Source organism: Podarcis gaigeae, assembly GCF_964106915.1.
Source record: "Podarcis gaigeae genome assembly, chromosome: 3".
NCBI classification, from domain to species: domain Eukaryota; kingdom Metazoa; phylum Chordata; class Lepidosauria; order Squamata; family Lacertidae; genus Podarcis; species Podarcis gaigeae.
The window spans coordinates 65,685,648-65,706,279 of record NC_139680.1 but is presented as its reverse complement, the minus strand read 5'-3'; the positions used below and the strand labels follow the sequence as shown (position 1 = coordinate 65,706,279).

The window sequence follows — 20,632 nt, the reverse complement described above, 5'->3', positions numbered from 1 at the left end:
TGTTGGAAACTGAGATATGAAAGCTAGGAGCTAAATGGCACCTTAAGCATAGGTTATGGGCGCAACAATGGAATGTCTAGGCCCACTTTTTTATAACAAGGATACAAAGCAGTAAATGAATGAACTGCAGCTAAAATCTTATATTCATTTTTCACATGGTCTAGTCCTCATCTGAAGACTGCAAAAAAACCCAAAGCCATGCTTCCCCTGCCCGCCCCACTAATATTCTTATGAGGGTCTCTTCTCCAGTCTTCAGAGAGTGGCTGGAAGTGGGGAGGCAAAAAAAGGTCCGCCTTTTCTTCCACTCTGCAGTTTTAATCTGAAACCTTAGGTGCAGTACTGTGTCCAGAGCTCAGAAATGGCTCTCGCTAATGAAATTCCTTGTCGCAAAATGCGCCTAGAACAATGGAAGTTTCGAACACTGGCTTTAAGATAGCAGCCCAAATGCCTCTTCTTAAGCAATGTATATGGATTAGCTTGAAAAATGACCTCTTTACAATTACCGTATAGTGGGAGTAATTTCTACAAGCAGACCAAAGGAGGGGTAACAGCACCAAAGGAGGGGTAACCCTAACAGCACCAAAGCCAATACTTTTCAGATTGGAAAAAAATAACAACTTGCAATGCTTATGACTGCCTCATGAGTTGTTCTTCAGTGTAGTTTGTAAATTTATCCAGAGAAGGAACCCTCTCTCCCTGCCCAGTTCCCTCCCAGCTGATCATTTACCTGCCCTGGAAGTAATAGCAACAATAGTAATAAATTTCTGGAGGCCTCTCTCCCTGATATCTGGACTCTGGAAATGTTATGACAGTGTTCCAAGAGTGAGAGGCCATTATGCACTCACTTCAACAAAACTAAGTTTTACATCAGCTCTAGAAGATGCTCGAGCAGTGTTTCCCAAACTTGGGTCTCCAGCTGTTTCTGAACCACAACTCCCATCATCCCTAGCCAGCAGGACCAGTGGTCATGGATGATGGGAACTGTAGTCCAAAGACAACTGGAGACTCAAGTTTGAACTCTGAGCTTCAACTCTGGACAACCTGGAGGGAAAGAGACGCCCAAATTTAGAGAATAGTTGTTAAATATGTCTGTCTCTCTGCCGGCACCATTCATATTTAAAACTTGATAGATTCTGGCCCATGTTATTTAACATCTTCTGCATTGAACGGGAAGAATAATTCAAGGTGTTCATTGTCATCTATATGCAGGTGACGTGTAGCACTTTTAAACTTTTCAACCTAATACAAAGGAAGCTGTTGAGGTTCTGAACTGAAACCTGGAGAAATTAATGAGCTGGATGAGCACTAAGAAACTGAAGATGAATCCACACAAGAGACACATGCTCCTGATCAGGAGGGAGATGGCTTTGGAACAAGAATTCTGCCTGGTTTGAATGAGAATGCACACACATAAACACATCTTGAAAAATCAGGTTTGCAGTTTGAAAGTGTTCCTAGACTCAGTTTTCTATCTAGATGACCTGGTGGCAAAAGTGGCCAGTTCCAAGAGAGTCAGACCTGGCTACAATTAAGAAGAAAGAGAGCCTGAGTTAAATCAAGATCAGATTAGTGCAATGTGCTCTAAATGGGGCAACTTTAGAAAAACCTTTAGAAGACACACTTGATCCAGAATGCAGCAACAAGCTCATCTATAGGACCATGTGACACCTGCAACCTCTGTGCCCACTGCCATTTCTTCCAGACACAACTTTGGCAATTACCTTCAGATAGCTGAATGATCACCTATACCACCCTGTTTGTTCCCTAATATCTGGAGAGGTCCTTTTGTGCCATATAGCTGTTTTAATGGCTGCATCCATATTGTGGGACATTTTGCTCCATAAAGTGTGGATGTCCCCTCTCAGGCTGTCTTTTGGCAGTAGGGAAAGACATTATTATTTAGATACACGTTTACTCAAGTATCTGCTATAAATAATCATGGTTTATCAATGCCTTTTATTATATTTTATGATATTGTTGATTCTGAATTACCGTAAGCCACTCTAGTGGGATAGAATTTCTATGGGAGTATCACAAGAGGACTCTGGTGCACCAAGGAGATCAAAATGGAATATATAAGCCATACCTGAGCTACAATTTTTAACAGCGTGTTATGATCAAAAGTGGAGGAGGAGTTCTCCCCCTCCCAGAGTGACTTAGAAACTTTTTTTGTATTCAGAGGATGGCGTGGAGGGTTGTAGTAATATTACTCATGACAAAGGATCCTGCTGAGCAGGGAGGATTAGCTACTCCGGTGGTCCAGAGTGTCCCATTACAACCCACTCGGGGGGGGGGGGAATGGAAATATGTTAGATGCTGTGTGACAACTTAATCTACTACTCCTTACAGTGTACAGACATCTGGCTCAGCCTGTATAGACATAATTCGAAAGAAGCAATAGAGAAGGCAGAAGTTATCACCAAACACACACATTTACTATCCTCTGCATTGTCACTTGAATTATTATTAGTTTAAAATGTGTCCTCTTAAGTTTTTATCTACACAAGAATTTTATTCTCCATTTGCAGCAATCTCTTTGTGTTATAAATTATCATGAACCAAGCCTTTTTATTTGGATACACACACAAAGGAAGATAAAAAAAGGAATACAGAGTCTGAATAAATTTGTCTCCTACAGCTGTCCAGGAAGAGATGCTAAAAATGATGGTTTATCCAGATGCCCTACAAAATCTAGGGGAAGCAGTCTTCAAAATAATGTGAAAAACTTATCTGGCTCACCAGGAGAATACAAATGCCTTGTTAGGTTACTACATCCCACAAACTAGCCAGCTGTGAAGGAAACAGCCTGGTGACAAAGCAAACCAGGAAAGCAGGTCAGGATTTCCTGCTGTAATAGAGCCTGCTACTCAAAGAGAAGCTAAAAAGAGGGTCAAGCTGCAAAAAGGTTTTCTTGTAAAAGCTATGTCATAAATTGATAATCAGTAGCAGCCTAGAATTGGATTTCCACTCCACAGCATTTTCGATTTTGTGCCAACCTTATACTACCCAAATTACCTTGGTAATCAAATTTTCCATAACATTTGCACTACAGGTGCAAACATACAGCTTTAGCTTCTGAGTGGCAAGTAATTCCTTCCTAAACCCAAGGTTTTTGTATGCAGCCCACAAGCTTCCGTTGAAATGCTGATAAACTCATGGACATTTTTAAAAAGGCTCTAGCCCTCACAGATTTGAATATATGAAGGTCAAATTTCTAATATGAGGATTAATGCCAACCAGGATGCTTGTGACATATTTATACAGAAGTTATTTCAGATTGCTCCAATTCTCATTCATACGCAAAGTCACCAACAATTTTAAAAAGGAAAATATCACTGAACAGAAACACTGGCTACATTAGGAACAATCTGGGCTAACAATCTGCATAACAGTCTACTCTTGCAGTTCTAACACACTTCTCTGTTTCACTATGGACTAGCATAATAGTTGTTCACTAGAGAGTGAGTTTCAAGGCTGTGATTAAGAAACACACAAATAAATTGTTTAATGTATTTGTATCTCTCAATAATGTTTCCATATATTCCTCATGTGCGCACACAAAACCAAACCAAACCAAACCAAACCAAACCAAACCAAACCAAACCAAACCAAACCAAACCAAACCAAACCAAACACCATTGCTTTGGTGAAAGAAAGTAGACCAGAACATTATAGGTAATTTTTGTTGACCAAAAGGGCTTGGTGGGAGAGAAGATTAACAAACTATCTGCCAATTTTTAGTAAAGTAATCACAAGACTTTATTTTCTTTCATTCACTTCTGTTTATTGTTTGTTTACATGTGTATGCAGTGGCAGCTGGTAGCATTTTGACATGGTAGAGCTGCAATGCTTAACCTTGCTTTGTTTAAACTTCAGGAAAGTGTGCCAATACACATGTGCTACGTGCTACTGTCTCCTCCTCACTAAATAATAATAATAATAATAATAATAATAATAATTCATCCTAATGTCCCAAAGTGAGTTACAACATTAAAAGACAATTGGAGCTACACTTCTATGCACAGCTAGGTGGGAAGAAGCTGGCTGAGGCTGATGGGACACTGAAACGAACCAAGAAGTTCATTAAATCCTACAACCTGTAGCAGAACACAAGATAAGCAAACCAACGCTGTGGAAAATACTGGCTGCTTTCAGGCTAATCCTTAGCAACTAGTGAATTTACAATATTCAGCAGGCAAGGGAACTAATTGGATATTGATGAGTTTCTGTGCTGAAATATTAAATATTGACACATCTCATTGAAGCAACTTGCATTGCAAGAGAATGAAGCTTCACTGCTCATTTTTCTAGAGTACATAAAATAGCTTTTAGAGACTCTTCCCTCATCATAACAGCATCCTCTTCTATTTCTGAAGCACTGCCCGGAGTTCTAAGCTATAACTTCACATGAAGGACAAAGTCCGCAGGGCCAATAAAAATCTGAAACACAATTAATTCCTTGTTTGACTATCTTTAGAAAAGAAAAAGTGATAGCAGCACAGAACCCCAAACAGATGACTGACATTACCAGATAACAATTAGTTAGGTTAATGGGTAACACTTTGTCAGGCTCCTACAAATGTCAATACAGCACATCAATAGCTATAAAACACCCAAGGGAATGGTTAATATCACTCTAAGGCAAACTGCCTTATTGAGGAAAAAGATGGACTGGCTGATCAAGTCATTACTACCAGTCATGGTTAGCAGTAGTAATGCTTCTGAACACTGGTTGTGGAAACCACAGAAGGAGAGAGTGTTCCTTTACTCAGATGCTGCTTGTGGGTTTCCCATAGGCTTCTGGTTGGCCACTGTGAGAACAGGATGCAGGGATAGTTGGCCCATTAGCCTGACCCAGCAGGCTCTTCTTACGTTCTAATTATCTTACCATCCCCCCAAATTAGAAAGCAAAACAACAAACTCCAGATTAACGCGAAAAATGCAGAGCTTAGGCCTTACTTTGCTTTGGAAATTTATTGTGTTCAGTTTTACAAAACATGGCTCTAAAGTGAATGTTGAAGTTTCACTACTTGATGTATCATCAAGTGACTTTATTACTGTTCAGGCTGCAATCCTGTAGCCACTATAGAAGTCAATAGGACTTACTTCCAAGTCAATACATACAAGTGGACTTACACAGTTGTACCTTGGTTGACGAACACCTTGCGACTTGAACATTTTGGCTCCCGAATGCCGCAAACCCAGAAGTGAGTGTTCCGGTTTGCGAACATTCTTTGGAACCCGAACATCCGACACAGCTTCCGCAGTTTCCTTCAGGCAATCGGAAGCCGCGCCTTGGTTTCCGAACGTTTTAGAAGTTGAATGGACTTCTGTAATGGATTCTATTTGACTTCCGAGGTACTACTGTACTTACCAAACATTGGCTATTACACATAAAAACTTACCAAGTCACCAAATACCACACACACACACACACACACACACACACACACACCATAAAGTAACACACACCATACAGGAACCTAACATGTCCCTAGCCACCCAAACATTGTTTGAATCATCTCTCTCACTTTCCCTCACCACAAACTAACTTTTCAGAAATGAAACATTTTTACATAATCATGCTTAAAATAAGCAAGGAAGGAGAGAAACACTACATTTGAGAAGTTAGTTTCACCAAAAAAGGATTGATATTATATTTCCTACAATATGTATTCTGAGAAAATGAAAGAACAAGTTTTCTTAAGAGAAAAACAATACCGACCTTCATTCCTGGATAAGGTTTCTTTACCCTCTGGTGTTTTATCTGGCATCTCAGCCGAGACCAATTCAGTGAAACCTGAGGGACATAAAGAAAGAAAACTGTTCTCATACCAAAGCCAGCAGGGGAACACTTTTCTATAAGTTCAGGATACTGTTACAAGCTGATTCACACACATCCTATAAAACACTTCATCAAAAGGGCAAACAAAGCTAACAAATTAATATATGTGAGCACAAAGAATTTGCTGACCCTATCATGTGTCGTTGAGTTTGAGTAAAGTACCAACAGTTTGCGGAAACATTTCCTTTAAAGCAGGAATAGGGAACCTGAGGCCTCCATACATTGTCTGACTACAACTCCCATCATCCCTGACCAGTCCCAGCACCAGCTGTTGGCCACATTGGGCACCCACCCAGGGCCTGACCACTTGCCCTGCTGGCTGGGAATGGTGGGAGTCCCAAGAACAACAGGAGCTCCACAGATTAGTCATCCTTGTTTAAGGAATACACAGGCCCATATAATTGAAAAAGGGGGTTTAGGGGGGGCCAGTTAACTTAAAAATTCAACAGAGAAGTCCTACTAGTGAACACTAGCCAGTGAATCAAAGATGAATGAAAATATCTGGCAACCCCTTAGGGCAGGCATAGGCAAACTCCAGCCCTCCAGATGTTTGGGACTACAATTCCCATCATCCCTGACCACTGGTCCTGTTGGCTAGGGATGATGGGAATTGTAGTCCCAAACATTAGGAGGACTGGAGTTTGCCTATGCCTGCTTTAGGGACTTCAAGTCAAAACAGTAAAAGCATTTTTGAAAAATAAAGCACACACCTCTCCATTCTCTGTCCAGCTAAGTAAGTCCCACCAAGTTCAATAGGAATTGTTCTTGTTTGCACAGCATCAACCTCAAGGCATCCAGAGGAGTGCCAAGCAGAATAATTTAATCCCAGCCATTTCCCCACTATTTGCTCCACTGTGAAAATATATTATAACCTCACTTTATCAGATATCAGGGTGATGTACAAAATAATGCCAAAAATAGTAATGAGACCACAGATAACAACCATAAAGCAGAAGCAAATGTCAGTGCATATCCCTCAGGATCAATTTAACATAATTCTCTCTGGCCACACCACTTAACATTTTGGCAACCACGTTCTGCATTAGCTAAAGCTTCTGGATCTATATCGGGATCTGCTGCCCCTGTGGATCCTGCTGCCTGAGGTGGTCACCTCACCTTGTCTCATGTGTGGGCCAGCCCTGCTTCTGAGTCATCTTCAAGGGCGGCCCCACTTACAATGCATTGCAACAACCCAATTCAGAACATGGACTGCCATGGCCAGTCTATCCCTGTCTGGGAACCACCTGAAGCTGGTAAAAGGCACTCTGAGCCACCAAGGCCACCTGGTCCTCAAGTAGCATAGCTGGAGCAAGTCCAAGTTATGCACCTCCTCTCTTAGAGACAGTGAAACCTGAGACAAGAGAACCACCTGCTCACTGAGACTCAAACTTAATGGGATTCAACTTCAGCTCTCTGGTCCTCATACCGCCCATACAACTGGAACCCAAACACAGTCAATTTAAGGGGGGAGCAGGGTGCTGCACTATTAAAAATTACCTTTCTCTCTGTTCCACTGATAAGATTCCTTCTGTAAGTAGACAGTCACCAGTAAGAGTTTTGCCTCTGGTACAAGGACATAATTGGTGTCTTCAAGCTAATAACGAAACCTCACCCCAGTCCCAACCAACCAGAAATACTTCATAAATTCAATTACTTAAAATGGATTAATATTTGTTTCATCAACCAAATCGCAGAGGAAGGTTTCTATTTCCACACATTTCTGGGAATAAGCCCTACAGAACAAAATGAGACACATAGCATTGTACGGTAAGTGATCATTTTGGATTTTTAGCTGTAGAATGGGAAAAGCCGAATGAGTACGTTGGGTTTGTGTTTTTTTAACTTAAGTGGCCTATTAAGTATCATGAAACCTTAGAACATCATCTTCACCCTTGCCAACTTCCATGACTAATTTTAGAGAGATGTGAAAACAATGTCAAGTAGCAATTTGCTCAAACTTCAATTAATCTTTCTTTGCTAACAGTACACTACTTGGCCATGAAAGCATCATGTTACAAGAAGCACTCAGTCACAACAGAACTGAAGTGATTTATTTAAAAACCTTCCCTGCTTGTATGCTACCACAAGAATGAGCTGTGCTAGTTAATATCGTACTGGCTAGACACACTTCGGGGCTGCATTGTTGCATTAGTTTTGCTGGTTATAATGCTAGCACTTCTGTCCTGATTTCTAATGTTCCTTTTGCACTGCAGGTTGTGTAATGGAACTGTGGCTTTTTGAATGATATACTGCTTTGCTGTGCTAAATTTTAAAGGGCAGAAAATATAAATATTAAAACAATAACAGTGGAATGTGAATTGCTTATTTCCCCCAACTTATGTGGTCCTTAAGCCTAAGGTCCCAAAAGTCTACGGGGTGGGGGGGCACACATGAAAGAGAATGAACTTGAAGATGAATGAGAAATCATTAGAAGTTCAACACTGATACAGACTTAATTGGCATTTTGTTCACCCAACAATTATGGAAATGGCTTCTACAGGGCCAGCACACCCATGAGGCAGAGTGAAGCAGACGTCTTAGGCAGTGCTTTTTTCTAGAAAAATAGGTGAAGTTGTTAGAGTAAGTGCCACACTGTATAACAACAACAAAAAGAGGTGCCTGTACTGCATACATTGAGTAGCCCCTAGGAAAAAACCTGACACACCAGTCTTAGGTGGCAGAATTCCCTGAGATGGCACCACTGCAAGCACCCTGCCTGCCCCACCACAGCTAGAGACGTAATGCAGGCATCAGCACTGATTTCCGCTGAATTTTTGCGAGATCTTGCCAAAATTTCATGAGACTGTGTCAGAATCTGCCATTAGAGCTGCTTTGTACCGCTACTGCACAACTTAGGAAAGAGAGGCTTTGGTGAAGGTGGCGTGGCACAGGAGCGCCACCATGTCATGGCCGCACCTCTCATTTCACCTCAAGTGTCAAAATGGGATGCACCGGCCCTGGACTTCTAGGTGTAGTTCAAAGATCACTCAACTAATTCAGTGAACTTTGTTAAACCAAACTACTTCATTCCAAGCACTTCACAGAAATATCAAAACTGTGTTTTCATGATTACATATGTTAAGGCATCATATTCTTAACAACTCTTAACTCGATTTGACTGGTTAAGAAAAGAATCCTCCATTATCATGAACACACAAATAATTAGTAGGGACCATGATTAGCATATAATGACGGAGACACTGGTATTTTATACTAAAAGTACTTTGTTATATGGTTCGTTATATTCTCAGTCTAAATGGGATCTGCCCTGTCTAAAAATACATCTCTAATATCCCTATATTTTCTTCAGACTAAACTACCAAATACAATAGCTATTATGTGTAACACAGGATATGCTTCCCCCTGCCCCCCCCTCTACTGATAATTGAGAATGGATGCATATACAAAAATGAACAAATATCCAAATCAAATCTGAGTTCATCACGTCACATGCTGATTTGTAGAGCGGTTATCGACAAGCTGCCTATGAAGTCACATAGCCTTTGTCACTAGAGGGAGTCCTGATCACACAGCATGTTCAGTAAGGCAAAACAAAAGGAATGAAAGGATGAGAAAACTGCCAGAAAAGAAGATTGCAGGCACCTTTGAATGTTTCTACAGATTTCATCGTAAGAAATGTTTAAACAAAACATGCCTGTTGAACACACAGACACACAGACAGACAGACAGACACACACACACACACACACTCCCATCAACCAGCATGACTAAAAGTCAGGCGGGATGGAAGTTCTTGCCCAGGAACACCTGCAGGGCCACAGGTGAGTCACACCTGCTGTAAAAGCTGCAGAGACAAGGCAAAACAAACCATTATGTAGCAGACAAGTACAATACAGTAGTCTTTTGGTAGCTTTTTCTTTTTTTCTAAGCAGATAATGGATTCTACAAAATATAGTGGGAAAAGTTCTAAACTCTTTTCCCTGGGGGGGGGGGTCATTCTGATCGATAGGAGGGAAAGATATTCCACAACAGATAATGGGTGTAATGAATAAAACAGTTTCCAATGTAAGTGCATGAAAAATAATTATGTGGGCAGTCCAAATGCATAAGATTTGAATGTTTAGCCAGCCTGACCCATTCCAGTGGCTGTTTCAATTTAAGGTCTCACATTAAATGCAAGGGAGCTTACTGGGAGATGCTGATACACGGAAAAACACTCACTCGGAAGACAATTTAAGACCTGCAGCACACAAACAACTGAACTTTACACAAGGGCAAAATTTTACAACTATAATTTGTATTGGCAAGGAGAGAACGAGGAAATGGGGTAATGTTTGGCTTGGCATTCCTTATGGTTATGCATGAGCAAAAGTCTATTTAAACCTTGCGAGCAAATCATTGTAACATTGCAATGTGGCAATGCTGCTGACTCATTAATTCTACCTAACAACCTAAGGCAGTTAACACTTTTGTTATCCCAATGAAGTCAGCATAAATAGCCTTTTAATAATCTTCCAAGGTTACTTAATGTGCTACCAAACAATGTATACTCAATACAACCTATTTTCTTTGAACCAAAGCAGAAAGTTTAATTTCAGTTTGCCGAACTTATAGCTTTCAGTCCAGGAGCAGATCTGCAGGTAGAAATATGAAATGCATCTTGGAAGATTATGCTGTGAACAACCCAGACATTGAAACCAGTAAGTTACTTAGGCCCTCCAGATGTTTTTAGACCCCAATTTCCACCATTGACCCAACCACTGACCATGCTGACTGGAGCAGATAGGAATTGGAGTCCAAAAACATTTGGAGGCCCAAAACACCCCTCACCCTGCATGATACAGCCTCATATTGTTAAATAATAAAGTGGAGGTAAAGCTCAATGGTTCAGTCTGATCTCACCACAATTCCCAGCTCTGCCTGTGTCAGTCAGAAGGTATTTCAAGAAACAATGCCCTCAGCTATTCTCTGCAGTATAATTGCGCAGATACTGATAAAATGAAAGCAAATCAAACAAGGCCTGACGGACAGACAGACTTTTGTTACTGGTGCGCATCCACATTATACAAAGAATAGAATGAGTCATGCCTATTGGGCAAAAAGAGTTTAGGGGATAGATGCCAGAAAGGTCACAGTGCCCTACACCAGCTTATTCAAAATAGTACGAAGACTGCTGTGCACCTTCACTGGCTGGCACATGTCAGCTTTCGAACCAAATCGTTACAAGAAACAGTCCTCTTAGAGGAGAAACACTACAGGTTTCTGGTTTAAAAAAGGACGGAAGAACACATACAAACAGCCAGCTACTCAGAAATGCCAGTTTATTTGCATATACACAAATTCACTTAAACATAAGCATGAGTACACCTTCGTGAGTACACTGCATGAGTACACTGTCTGGCAGCCAACCACCTGCCCAACCTTTCTTTACCAGATCTGAACATATTTTTAAATGGCAAAGCAGGCAGCATTTTAAGTGGCCAATTTAGAACCAGCTTGTTTTTTCTAACCATTTTAAAGAAAAATAGTGACCCAAAAATTGAAGTTGGACATGTGCACAGCAAGAGTCAACTGCCAAAAAACGTTTTAGGCTGGTATAAACATGGCCAGTTCGAAGCCAGCTCATCAGTACTAAGTACATTTGTCACCCACAGACAGTTAGGAAAGGCAACCAGTCATTTGAAATGGACTGTTGCATTTATGTCTATTAGCCTGTCTCCCTTTAGCGGTAAATTCTAAAGCCCCACATGCTGCAAATTCTGTAAACCCTTCCTCATCACCAAAAAATGATGCATTTTTAAAGGTCCTGTATTGTACTTAGGCCTTTGCCAGCACATGGGCACTCCGAGATTTTTTTCTTCTCAAGTGCTATACAAAAACACAGGGCAAATGTAGTCTAGTAAAAGTTCTTTGACTGTAATACTTCTAACCATGTCTAACTGAACAAAGTTACATATAACGCAGCAATGGGCTATGAACACATTATGTAATGCAATACTGTATTAATAAACAATCCATGTACTCCTGCCAGCGCACTTCAGGGTAGGTCCCCTTTAAAGATGATGACTCATGTGTACAGCTAAAACTAGGTCATCAGGAACAGCAGTCTTGAGCCAAGGAACCAGTTGGGTGAGGGGAACACCACACACACACACACACACACACACACACACACACACACTATAACCCAAGAGGTGGGAACACATTATGTTGCCAGGAAACACAAATAAGGAAAGGCCTCACTTCATTCAAAATTTCTCACATAGTGAATAGCAAAAGAACCCAGTATACCTTCTAGCAACATGCGCAATAGGAATATAATGTAATTGTCCATTTCCCGATGTCTTATCTATATTATGATGGTGATGATGATTTTACTTGTGCAGACATTTTATAACTTTGCAGGTCTAGAGGGAAAAAAAACATTCTGTTGACTCCGTAAGACTTTGCCAGAGCCCAGGCTTCCATCCATACCAACATGCTTTAGAGGGAAGATAGCAAAATAGACCGTCGTAACGTACAGAGTTCAGTCTCCATTGCAACTGTGGCTTGCGGATGCCTTTCTGCTGAATCTGCAGATTGCTAAGAGCCACAGTGATGAACTATAATGTGGAAGGTAGCCAGTCAGCCAAAAGCTGTCATTTCCCCAAGCTTATCCTATGTAGAAGTCTTTAATCATCTGCTAAGATAAAAGCAAGATCCATTTCCTAAACTTGGCAAGCAAAAAAATGTGAACGTGCTCATTTCAAACCCATTAAATGCAACAATTATAATATTTCAGATTTTCATTTTTAAGGCAAAATAAATAAAGTTTTTGCTATCTTTCAGTTATTTAACGAATATTTTGCACTCCTTGTGGTACAAGTGAGCTCGGTGGCATATTTTTATAGGCACAACTTGCATATGGAGCATCTACATATGCTTTTCAAAACAAAAAAAAATTTCCTTCCAGTAGCACCTTAAAGACCAACTAAGTTAGTTCTTGGTATGAGCTTTCGTGTGCATGCACACTTCTTCAGATACACTGAAACAGAAGTCACCAGACCCTTCTATATAGTGAGAAGGTGGGGAGGGGTATTACTCAGAAGGGTGGTGGGAATGGGTGATTGGCAGATAGCTGTGATGAGCCTGTTGACGACTCTTAACGACTGCAATAGGTCTTACAGGAAAAAGCAAGGGGTGAGAAGGTAAAAAATGGCTTTGTCATGTATAATGAGATAAGAATCCAATGTCTTTGTTCAGACCAGGTCTCTCCATGGTTTTAAGTTTGGTAATAAGTTGCAATTCAGCAGCTTCTCTTTCCAGTCTATTTCTGAAATTCCTTTGTAGTAAAACAGCTACTTTGAGATCTTGTATAGAATGTCCTGGGAGATTGAAGTGTTCTCCTACTGGTTTCTGTCTTGTGATTCCTGATGTCCGATTTATGTCCGTTTATTCTTTGGCGTAAGGTTTGGCCTCTTTGTCCAATATAGAGAACTGAAGGACACTGTTGGCATTTGGTGGCATACACAATGTTAGACGATGAGCAATTAAATAGTCCCGAGATGGTATGTGTGATGTTGGGGCCAGTAATGGTGTTGTCCGGGTGTATGTGGCAGCAAAGTTCCCAGTGCAAAGTCAAGATGCGGTATTGAAGTTCACATCAAGTTTGATGAAATTCACTAAATAATTCAGAGGGGGCCAATTAGAATATGCAAAGCATTAGACTCTAAATCTCAGGGTCGTGGGTTCAAGCCCCACATTGGGCAAAAGATTCCTGCATTGCAGGGGGTTGGACTAGATGACCCTGATGGTCCCTTCCAACTCTATAATTCAATGATTCTATAACCCTCCTAAGATGTATAAGAAAATATGGCCTTTCTCCACTACTGAACACAGGTATGAACACATATCCTGGCCATGGGATTTCTCATTTTCCATGCAATTGTGAATGGTTGTTGTATTTACTATGTGCATGAACATCAGCTGATTCACAACAGCTGTCAGCTTAGAAATTTGCGGTCACAAATCTTCAAAGTCCAGTTAGGTACCACAGCTCTCTGCTGCAATCATGTCTATAAGGTTACCAGATTTTTTTTCAATGAATCCAGGGATACTTTTCAACTTCAATGGATTTTGTATGGGGACTGATTTGTAAATCCAGGGACTGTCCCCAGGAAACGGGGATGTCTGGTAACCTTATTCTAGAACACTTTGGTATAGCTTTCCACACAAATGGTCAACAGATGTAATATGTCTCAGGAATAAAACCACTCTTGACTTTTGTACTGTACAGTACTTTCTGCTAAAGAGATTCCTAGTCAGATTAACAACCATCCCTTCTACAGGTCAGAAAATTCCACACACACTCTTCAGAGGTGCAATACAGGTGAATCATTTACCATGAGATACATGTTTAGAGGATTCTTACAGGTGTTATAGTGCCACAGTCTCCTTTGCCCAGTATTTAATAGCAGTTTTGGAAACCGACAATTAAAATAAGTAAAAAATGAAGTTTGCCTTTTCTCTGGAAATTCCGCCGTTGCTGCCGCAATCTTAAAAGCAAAACAAAGCCTAAACAAACAACAGCTTTGGCAATAGTGACATTCCTTTGATTAGGCTGACTGCTCAACTCCTTCAAAATAAAAACTATTAGAAAAATATTTATTTTTACAAAGGGTCAAAGGAAAAATATAATTTTTCCAGAGGGAAGCCAGATGTTTAGTTTCTCCTCCTCCAAAAGCGATACTTTTGCTGATAAATAGCATTTAGTCACTGTTTTTAAAAAGGTTCGTGTTTCATTTCCTCTACTTTAAAGATCCACATCACAACATTTAAGCCAAGTATCCCATGCATGTTGAAATCATTCCATGTACTTTTGTAGGAGAAACAGAAACAAGAAGCATTTTCCTAGTACAAGTATAGATGTTAAGGCATTCAGATATAAAATGCTGCTGCTCAACAAGTCATTATTAATTTTAGTAGCTAGTAGTACTAGTTGGTACTTGTTTACATCAGCAGCCCAGTATATGCTTTGGTATACTTGTACAGGTTCTAGGTTACCCCACTCATCTCAGTAGAGGTAGCAGCTCTGCTTATTCTATTCTAATGAACAACAAAGACCTCGGAAGTGAGGGGGACTTTGTGGGTGCACATCTAAGACCCTGCAAAGGGTTTGGAAGAGATGCCAATAATTGCCTGTGATTTGGAGTTGTGCATACCCTGTTTTTGTGAAAAAGTGTCCCCGAAAATGCAGCAGAAAAACATTAAGAGAGCTAGAAAATAAACATGAAACGTCTGGGTCTTGTGGGCACTGAAACATGATAGATCTTAAAGGGGAAGAGGAAGAGACATTTTCTGCAGAAAAAAAGAACACCTCCTTGGTTCTCCTAAGTCTATATTTCAATTTGTAACACACATGCTTTTCAGTGGGGAATGCAATGAAAATTTACATCACTTTCAATACATCCATATCTCACAGTGAAGCTTAGCCTATATGGTTTTTATATGAGCTTCAAGAACAGAACAGTATATGATTTTAAAGTCAATCAGTTCTTGTTTAAGCACTTGTGGATCCAGTCACCAATTTGAGGATTTAAAAATGCACACTCAGGTCATATCCACACCAGAGATTTAAAGCACATGACTTCCCCCAAAGAATCATGGGAACTGTTGTTAAGGATGCTGGGAATTGTATCTCTCTGAGGGGTAAACTACAGTTCCCAGGATTCTTTGGGGAAAGCCAAGTGCTTTAAATCTCTCGTGTGGCTATGACCTCACACTCAAAACATGAATGCACAAGAAATATTCAGATCTGCATGGCCATTCAAACCACTCCATGGATATTTGTGGATATCCAAAGATGCAGGAAGGCAGCATTATGGAAATGAAAGATGTTTCACATAACACACACACACACACACACACACACACACATATATATATATATATATATATATATATATATATATATATATTTGCTTTCGTAGATTTTCACGGGTACAGGAATGCAGGTTTTGGTGTCCTCGGGTGTCTTCCCGTGTAAAAGTTGGGGTGTCTAGGCGACGTTTCGACGAGGTCTCACTCGTCATCTTCAGGCTGGTGCTTTCGGCTTCTTGTTACTGGAACAGAGCGGGATCTCAATGTTTGAGTTCCTATAAATACTGTAGAGGGGGTGTGGTGTCTAGCCTCCAATGTTCTGGGCAGAGAGGAAGTTCCCAGGCTAGTGTGCCTTTTCTTCTTTTGTTCCTTAATTACTTGAGAGATACCTTGAGTGATTTCTTGAGTGATATCCTGAGTACCACTTAGGTGGGTCATTAGGTGTGGATTAGTTGCTAAAGTCTTTGTGTCTTGACCTCTTGAACTTTGTGAAGAGTTTTCCTGAGAAGATGGCTGTATTGCACTTAGTTGTGCTTTGGCTTGGCTTCGTGTATAGGGGCGAGCTGTGGTTTTGTGGCTTGTGTCAGCCAGATCTGTGTAGGGATTGCAGGGGGGTGCAGCATCCGGAGGTGCCACCATGGATTGGCTACTGGATGGTGTCAGTAATTCATCTGTGGAGAGGGTCTGGGTTTGGGTCTGGTGTGGTTGATTGGTGTTGGCGTTCTGTGTGCCTCTGGATCTGGTGTCAGTTTTTGTGGGGAGGGCTAATTTCCAGATGTCTGGCAAGCGGGATGTGTCGTCACGCTTGTTCATGTTGTGAGGGTGTTTCTCTATCTCGATGGCTTCCATGATTATTCTCTTGTGGTGATGTTCCGTGTTAAAGAGCAATTTGGAATCTGCAAAATTAATTTCGTGTCCTGTTTCTTTCATGTGTTGGAAAAGAGAGGAAGTTTTTTCTTCTTTTTTGACGGCATTCTTGTGTTCTGCGATACGTGCATTTATTCGTCTGTTTGTTTGTCCAATGTACGTGGCTGGGCAGACTTTGCAGGGTATTTCATAGATCCCTTGGTTTTCCAACTGGATTTTATCCTTGGGGTTTCTGAGGATATTGGCTATTTTTTGGTTGGTGCAAAAGGCTGTTTTGATATTGTGTTTATGGAGGATTTTGCTAATTTTATCTGTAGTGCCCTTGATATAAGGAAGGAGGGCCATGCCATTGTTTTCTTCTGTGTCTTGGTTTTTGGGGGGTGTTTCCTTTTGGATTAGCACACAGAACGCCAACACCAATCAACCACACCAGACCCAAACCCAGACCCTCTCCACAGATGAATTACTGACACCATCCAGTAGCCAATCCATGGTGGCACCTCCGGATGCTGCACCCCCCTGCAATCCCTACACAGATCTGGCTGACACAAGCCACAAAACCACAGCTCGCCCCTATACACGAAGCCAAGCCAAAGCACAACTAAGTGCAATACAGCCATCTTCTCAGGAAAACTCTTCACAAAGTTCAAGAGGTCAAGACACAAAGACTTTAGCAACTAATCCACACCTAATGACCCACCTAAGTGGTACTCAGAATATCACTCAAGAAATCACTCAAGGTATCTCTCAAGTAATTAAGGAACAAAAGAAGAAAAGGCACACTAGCCTGGGAACTTCCTCTCTGCCCAGAACATTGGAGGCTAGACACCACACCCCCTCTACAGTATTTATAGGAACTCAAACATTGAGATCCCGCTCTGTTCCAGTAACAAGAAGCCGAAAGCACCAGCCTGAAGATGACGAGTGAGACCTCGTCGAAACGTCGCCTAGACACCCCAACTTTTACACGGGAAGACACCCGAGGACACCAAAACCTGCATATATATATATATATATATATATATATATGAGTCCAGTAGCACCTTAGAGACCATCTAGGTTTGTTCTTGGTATGAGCTTTTGTGTGTGGACAATTTATTTAGTTTTTATATATATTTCTACTGTGTCAGACCAACTCAGCTACCTACCTGAACCTATCTCTAGATTAGGTAGAGAGTTAGGAGAAAGCACTATTAAAAGATTAATTCTGTCCTACAGAAATTTGCTTTTAAAAAGCTTCATACATTTAATTGAACTCACTTCTTAAGGCACACAAAATGCTGCTAATAGAGCAGGCAGTTACTGAATCAAACTACGAAAAGCAGTTTACACTGTTTCTATACAGTGGTACCTCAGGTTACATACGCTTCAGGTTACATATGCTTCAGGTTAGACTCCGCTAACCCAGAAATAGTGCTTCAGGTTAAGAACTTTGCTTCAGGATGAGAACAGAAATTGTGCTCCAGCGGTGCGGCGGCAGCAGGAGGCCCCATTAGCTAAAGTGGTGCATCAGGTTAAGAACAGTTTCAGGTTAAGTACGGACATCCGGAACGAATTAAGTACTTAACCTGAGGTACCACTGTACATACATAAAACTGCTACGTTCAAAGGGCGCAGGAAAACTTGTAAGATCCAAAACTTGAAGGAAGTTCATTTTGAAAGCTATCTTGTGCACATGAACATAAACACACAATAGGCAAAAATAAAAGTATACTTGATGAGATGAACACAATGGAATGTTAGATACTGTACCCTTGTCCAGCTAGATCTCAATTTTGTTCGTTTAACCTGCACTGTTTGGCTGGCACCATAAACAATATTTAGATATAACTTTATGCTTCCCAACATATGCCACTTTCCATTTGATTATTTTCAGTTAAGGAAGTGCAAGAAAGATTATAAAAATCAATGAAGAACTTATGCAAGTTTACACATAAGGCAAGCAAGTCATGCTCAGTGCACATCTAGACAAATTTACAAATATCCCTTATGTTGTGGATTAGGCTGTAATCCTTACCCCACTTTCCAGTGAGTAAGTAGCATTTACGTCTGAGCAGACATTGCTCAGACTCTGCATCAAAGGCTTTTGAAAAAAAGAGGAGTACAATTACTGCGCAGAACTAAAACTCAAAAATGCAGACTATGCAACTGTAACTTCATAAGATGCTTTCAGTGATACACATGATAGAATATACAAGTGACTAGCTTGAGGGAAATGGGGATGGGGTTAAGTAATTAATTTATGTCTGTAGCCATATCTGTAACTGTTATAACAAAGCAAACATATGCCTCCATTTCACCTTTGCTGTGTGGGTGGGGGGATACTGAAGACAGTTTCACCCACATACAGGATACTTAACACAAAGCAACAGATGTGCAATAATCACAAATGTCCATTCATTTCCTTTATGTCAGCAAATACAAGCAGTTGCTAATTAAGAATCTCTATCTATTGGATACAAAAGGAAGTTTACACATTTCCCTGGTCATTTTGAAATAGAAGATGGAGACAATAGAAAATGTCACAGGAAGAGAGCAATCTGCTTCCCTGCAACTACCATGTCTTAGCGAAGTTATCTTTTTCCTTAAAACTGTTTTACACTGACTTAAGGAAGAACAACTACAATAAAATACTAACTGCAAAAATGTAAGATCAGAACAGTTAGGAGCTGTACAATTCCGTCTTGCCTTCCTACAACTATGTGGGGTTCCCAGAAGGTCTCCCACACAGACAATGGCAGGATTCCAGACCTGCTTAGCTTCAACAAGGTGACTGCATTGCATGTTCTCAGAGCATGGCAATAGATTTCAGCTCAGGGGTTGGAATTCTGAACTCCTCAAAAGAGCAAGTAGCTGTTGGATGCTGTGGACTATAATTGGAGGCCTCCTCAGAGAGGTTTCAAGTTCCACCATGGTTGCTGATCTGCCTCGTGTCCTAAGGTCAAAAAGTGGGTGTTCCAGGGGAATGACAGGGAGGATAAGGGGATGCTTTGGATCTGCTGAATCCATAGGCCCCTCATTCCCCAAACATGCTTATGGAATAGGCTATGGGGGGCTATGCCAGCCTTGGAGCTGGTGTGGCTATTTTGCCTGCCACTAGAACAAAAAATTAAAATTAACCCAACATTTAAAAGAGAAACCAGCAACAAAAAGGCAAGGGGCTAGAAAAAGCCACATATAGACACCAATTCTGTCCTGGCCCCAGCAGGGCTTTGGAATTGACAGCCCATTGGGTCAGACACCTTTCCGTTCCCCAACCTCTGAAGGACGGCTCTATCCAAAACTTCAATAATTTCCCACAGAAATAAAGTGAGACTTAAGGTGTTGGCCTTTCTGTTTGTACTCAGTAGCTGGCTGCGATCCAGATATTTGGCATGTCCTGTGGTCTATTCTGCCTTTTCTTTTCTTTTAACTAGTATGTCAGGCTATGGCATGTCAAGCTATGCCCTACTACAAAAGCCTATTGAACTAATAGTTTTTTTTAAACAACAATAACAACAACAACAATGGTCACTTCAGTTTAGGAATCCAATGGCCTCATTCATACTGACCTTCTCAGAATATACACACTGTATATACTGTATTTCTGGCTTGTTTCAAAGTTTCAAAGTTGGTCACCATAGTCATCTTGTTCAGCAGAAATGGGAAACCACAATTTCTTTCTTGTATTATTGAAGCACATCAGGAAGAGAAGAGCAAAGGGTTTGGGTGCATGGGCAAAGGGTTTGATGTTTATGTCAGTTTAAGAAACCATGGATACAAGAATCCGATTGCTTCTGTCAGCATCAATTGCTGACAATTGCTTCTATCAGAAGATAGTTGAAATGACCCAACATTAGGAACCCCAAAACTGAGTAGTGTTTGCCTCTGTGGAGCTATGTATTATTTTCCAAAGCAAATATTCACTTGCAAAGGCAGTCATGATTTCTTTCGTCCATATTTGGTACAAGAAAAATATAATTTTTAAAACCTACCAGAATCCTAGTTTGGCATGCTTTCTAACAGGAATTTGCCTGAATAATTGGGCCTAATATTGTAGCTCTACTCATAATTACAATTCAAATTAAAACCACTTAAAGATCTGTAACAACCACAGAGAAA

General features: G+C 40.7%; 1 protein-coding gene across 9 annotated transcripts in view; it reads right to left on the bottom strand.

Annotated features, from left to right (window-relative positions):
* The window catches only part of PLEKHG1 (pleckstrin homology and RhoGEF domain containing G1), a 103,074-nt gene that overhangs the window by 65,164 nt on the left and 17,278 nt on the right, over positions 1-20,632 (bottom strand). For all 9 annotated transcript variants that reach the window (XR_014562473.1, XR_014562474.1, XR_014562475.1 and 6 more), the window contains exon 2: positions 5,726-5,800. Coding sequence is in view for 2 of the 9 variants with exons in the window: in XM_083732144.1 (XP_083588270.1) it covers positions 5,726-5,800 (75 nt within the window). In the remaining 7 variants the exon portion in view is untranslated. The remainder of the gene's footprint in view (positions 1-5,725; positions 5,801-20,632) is intronic.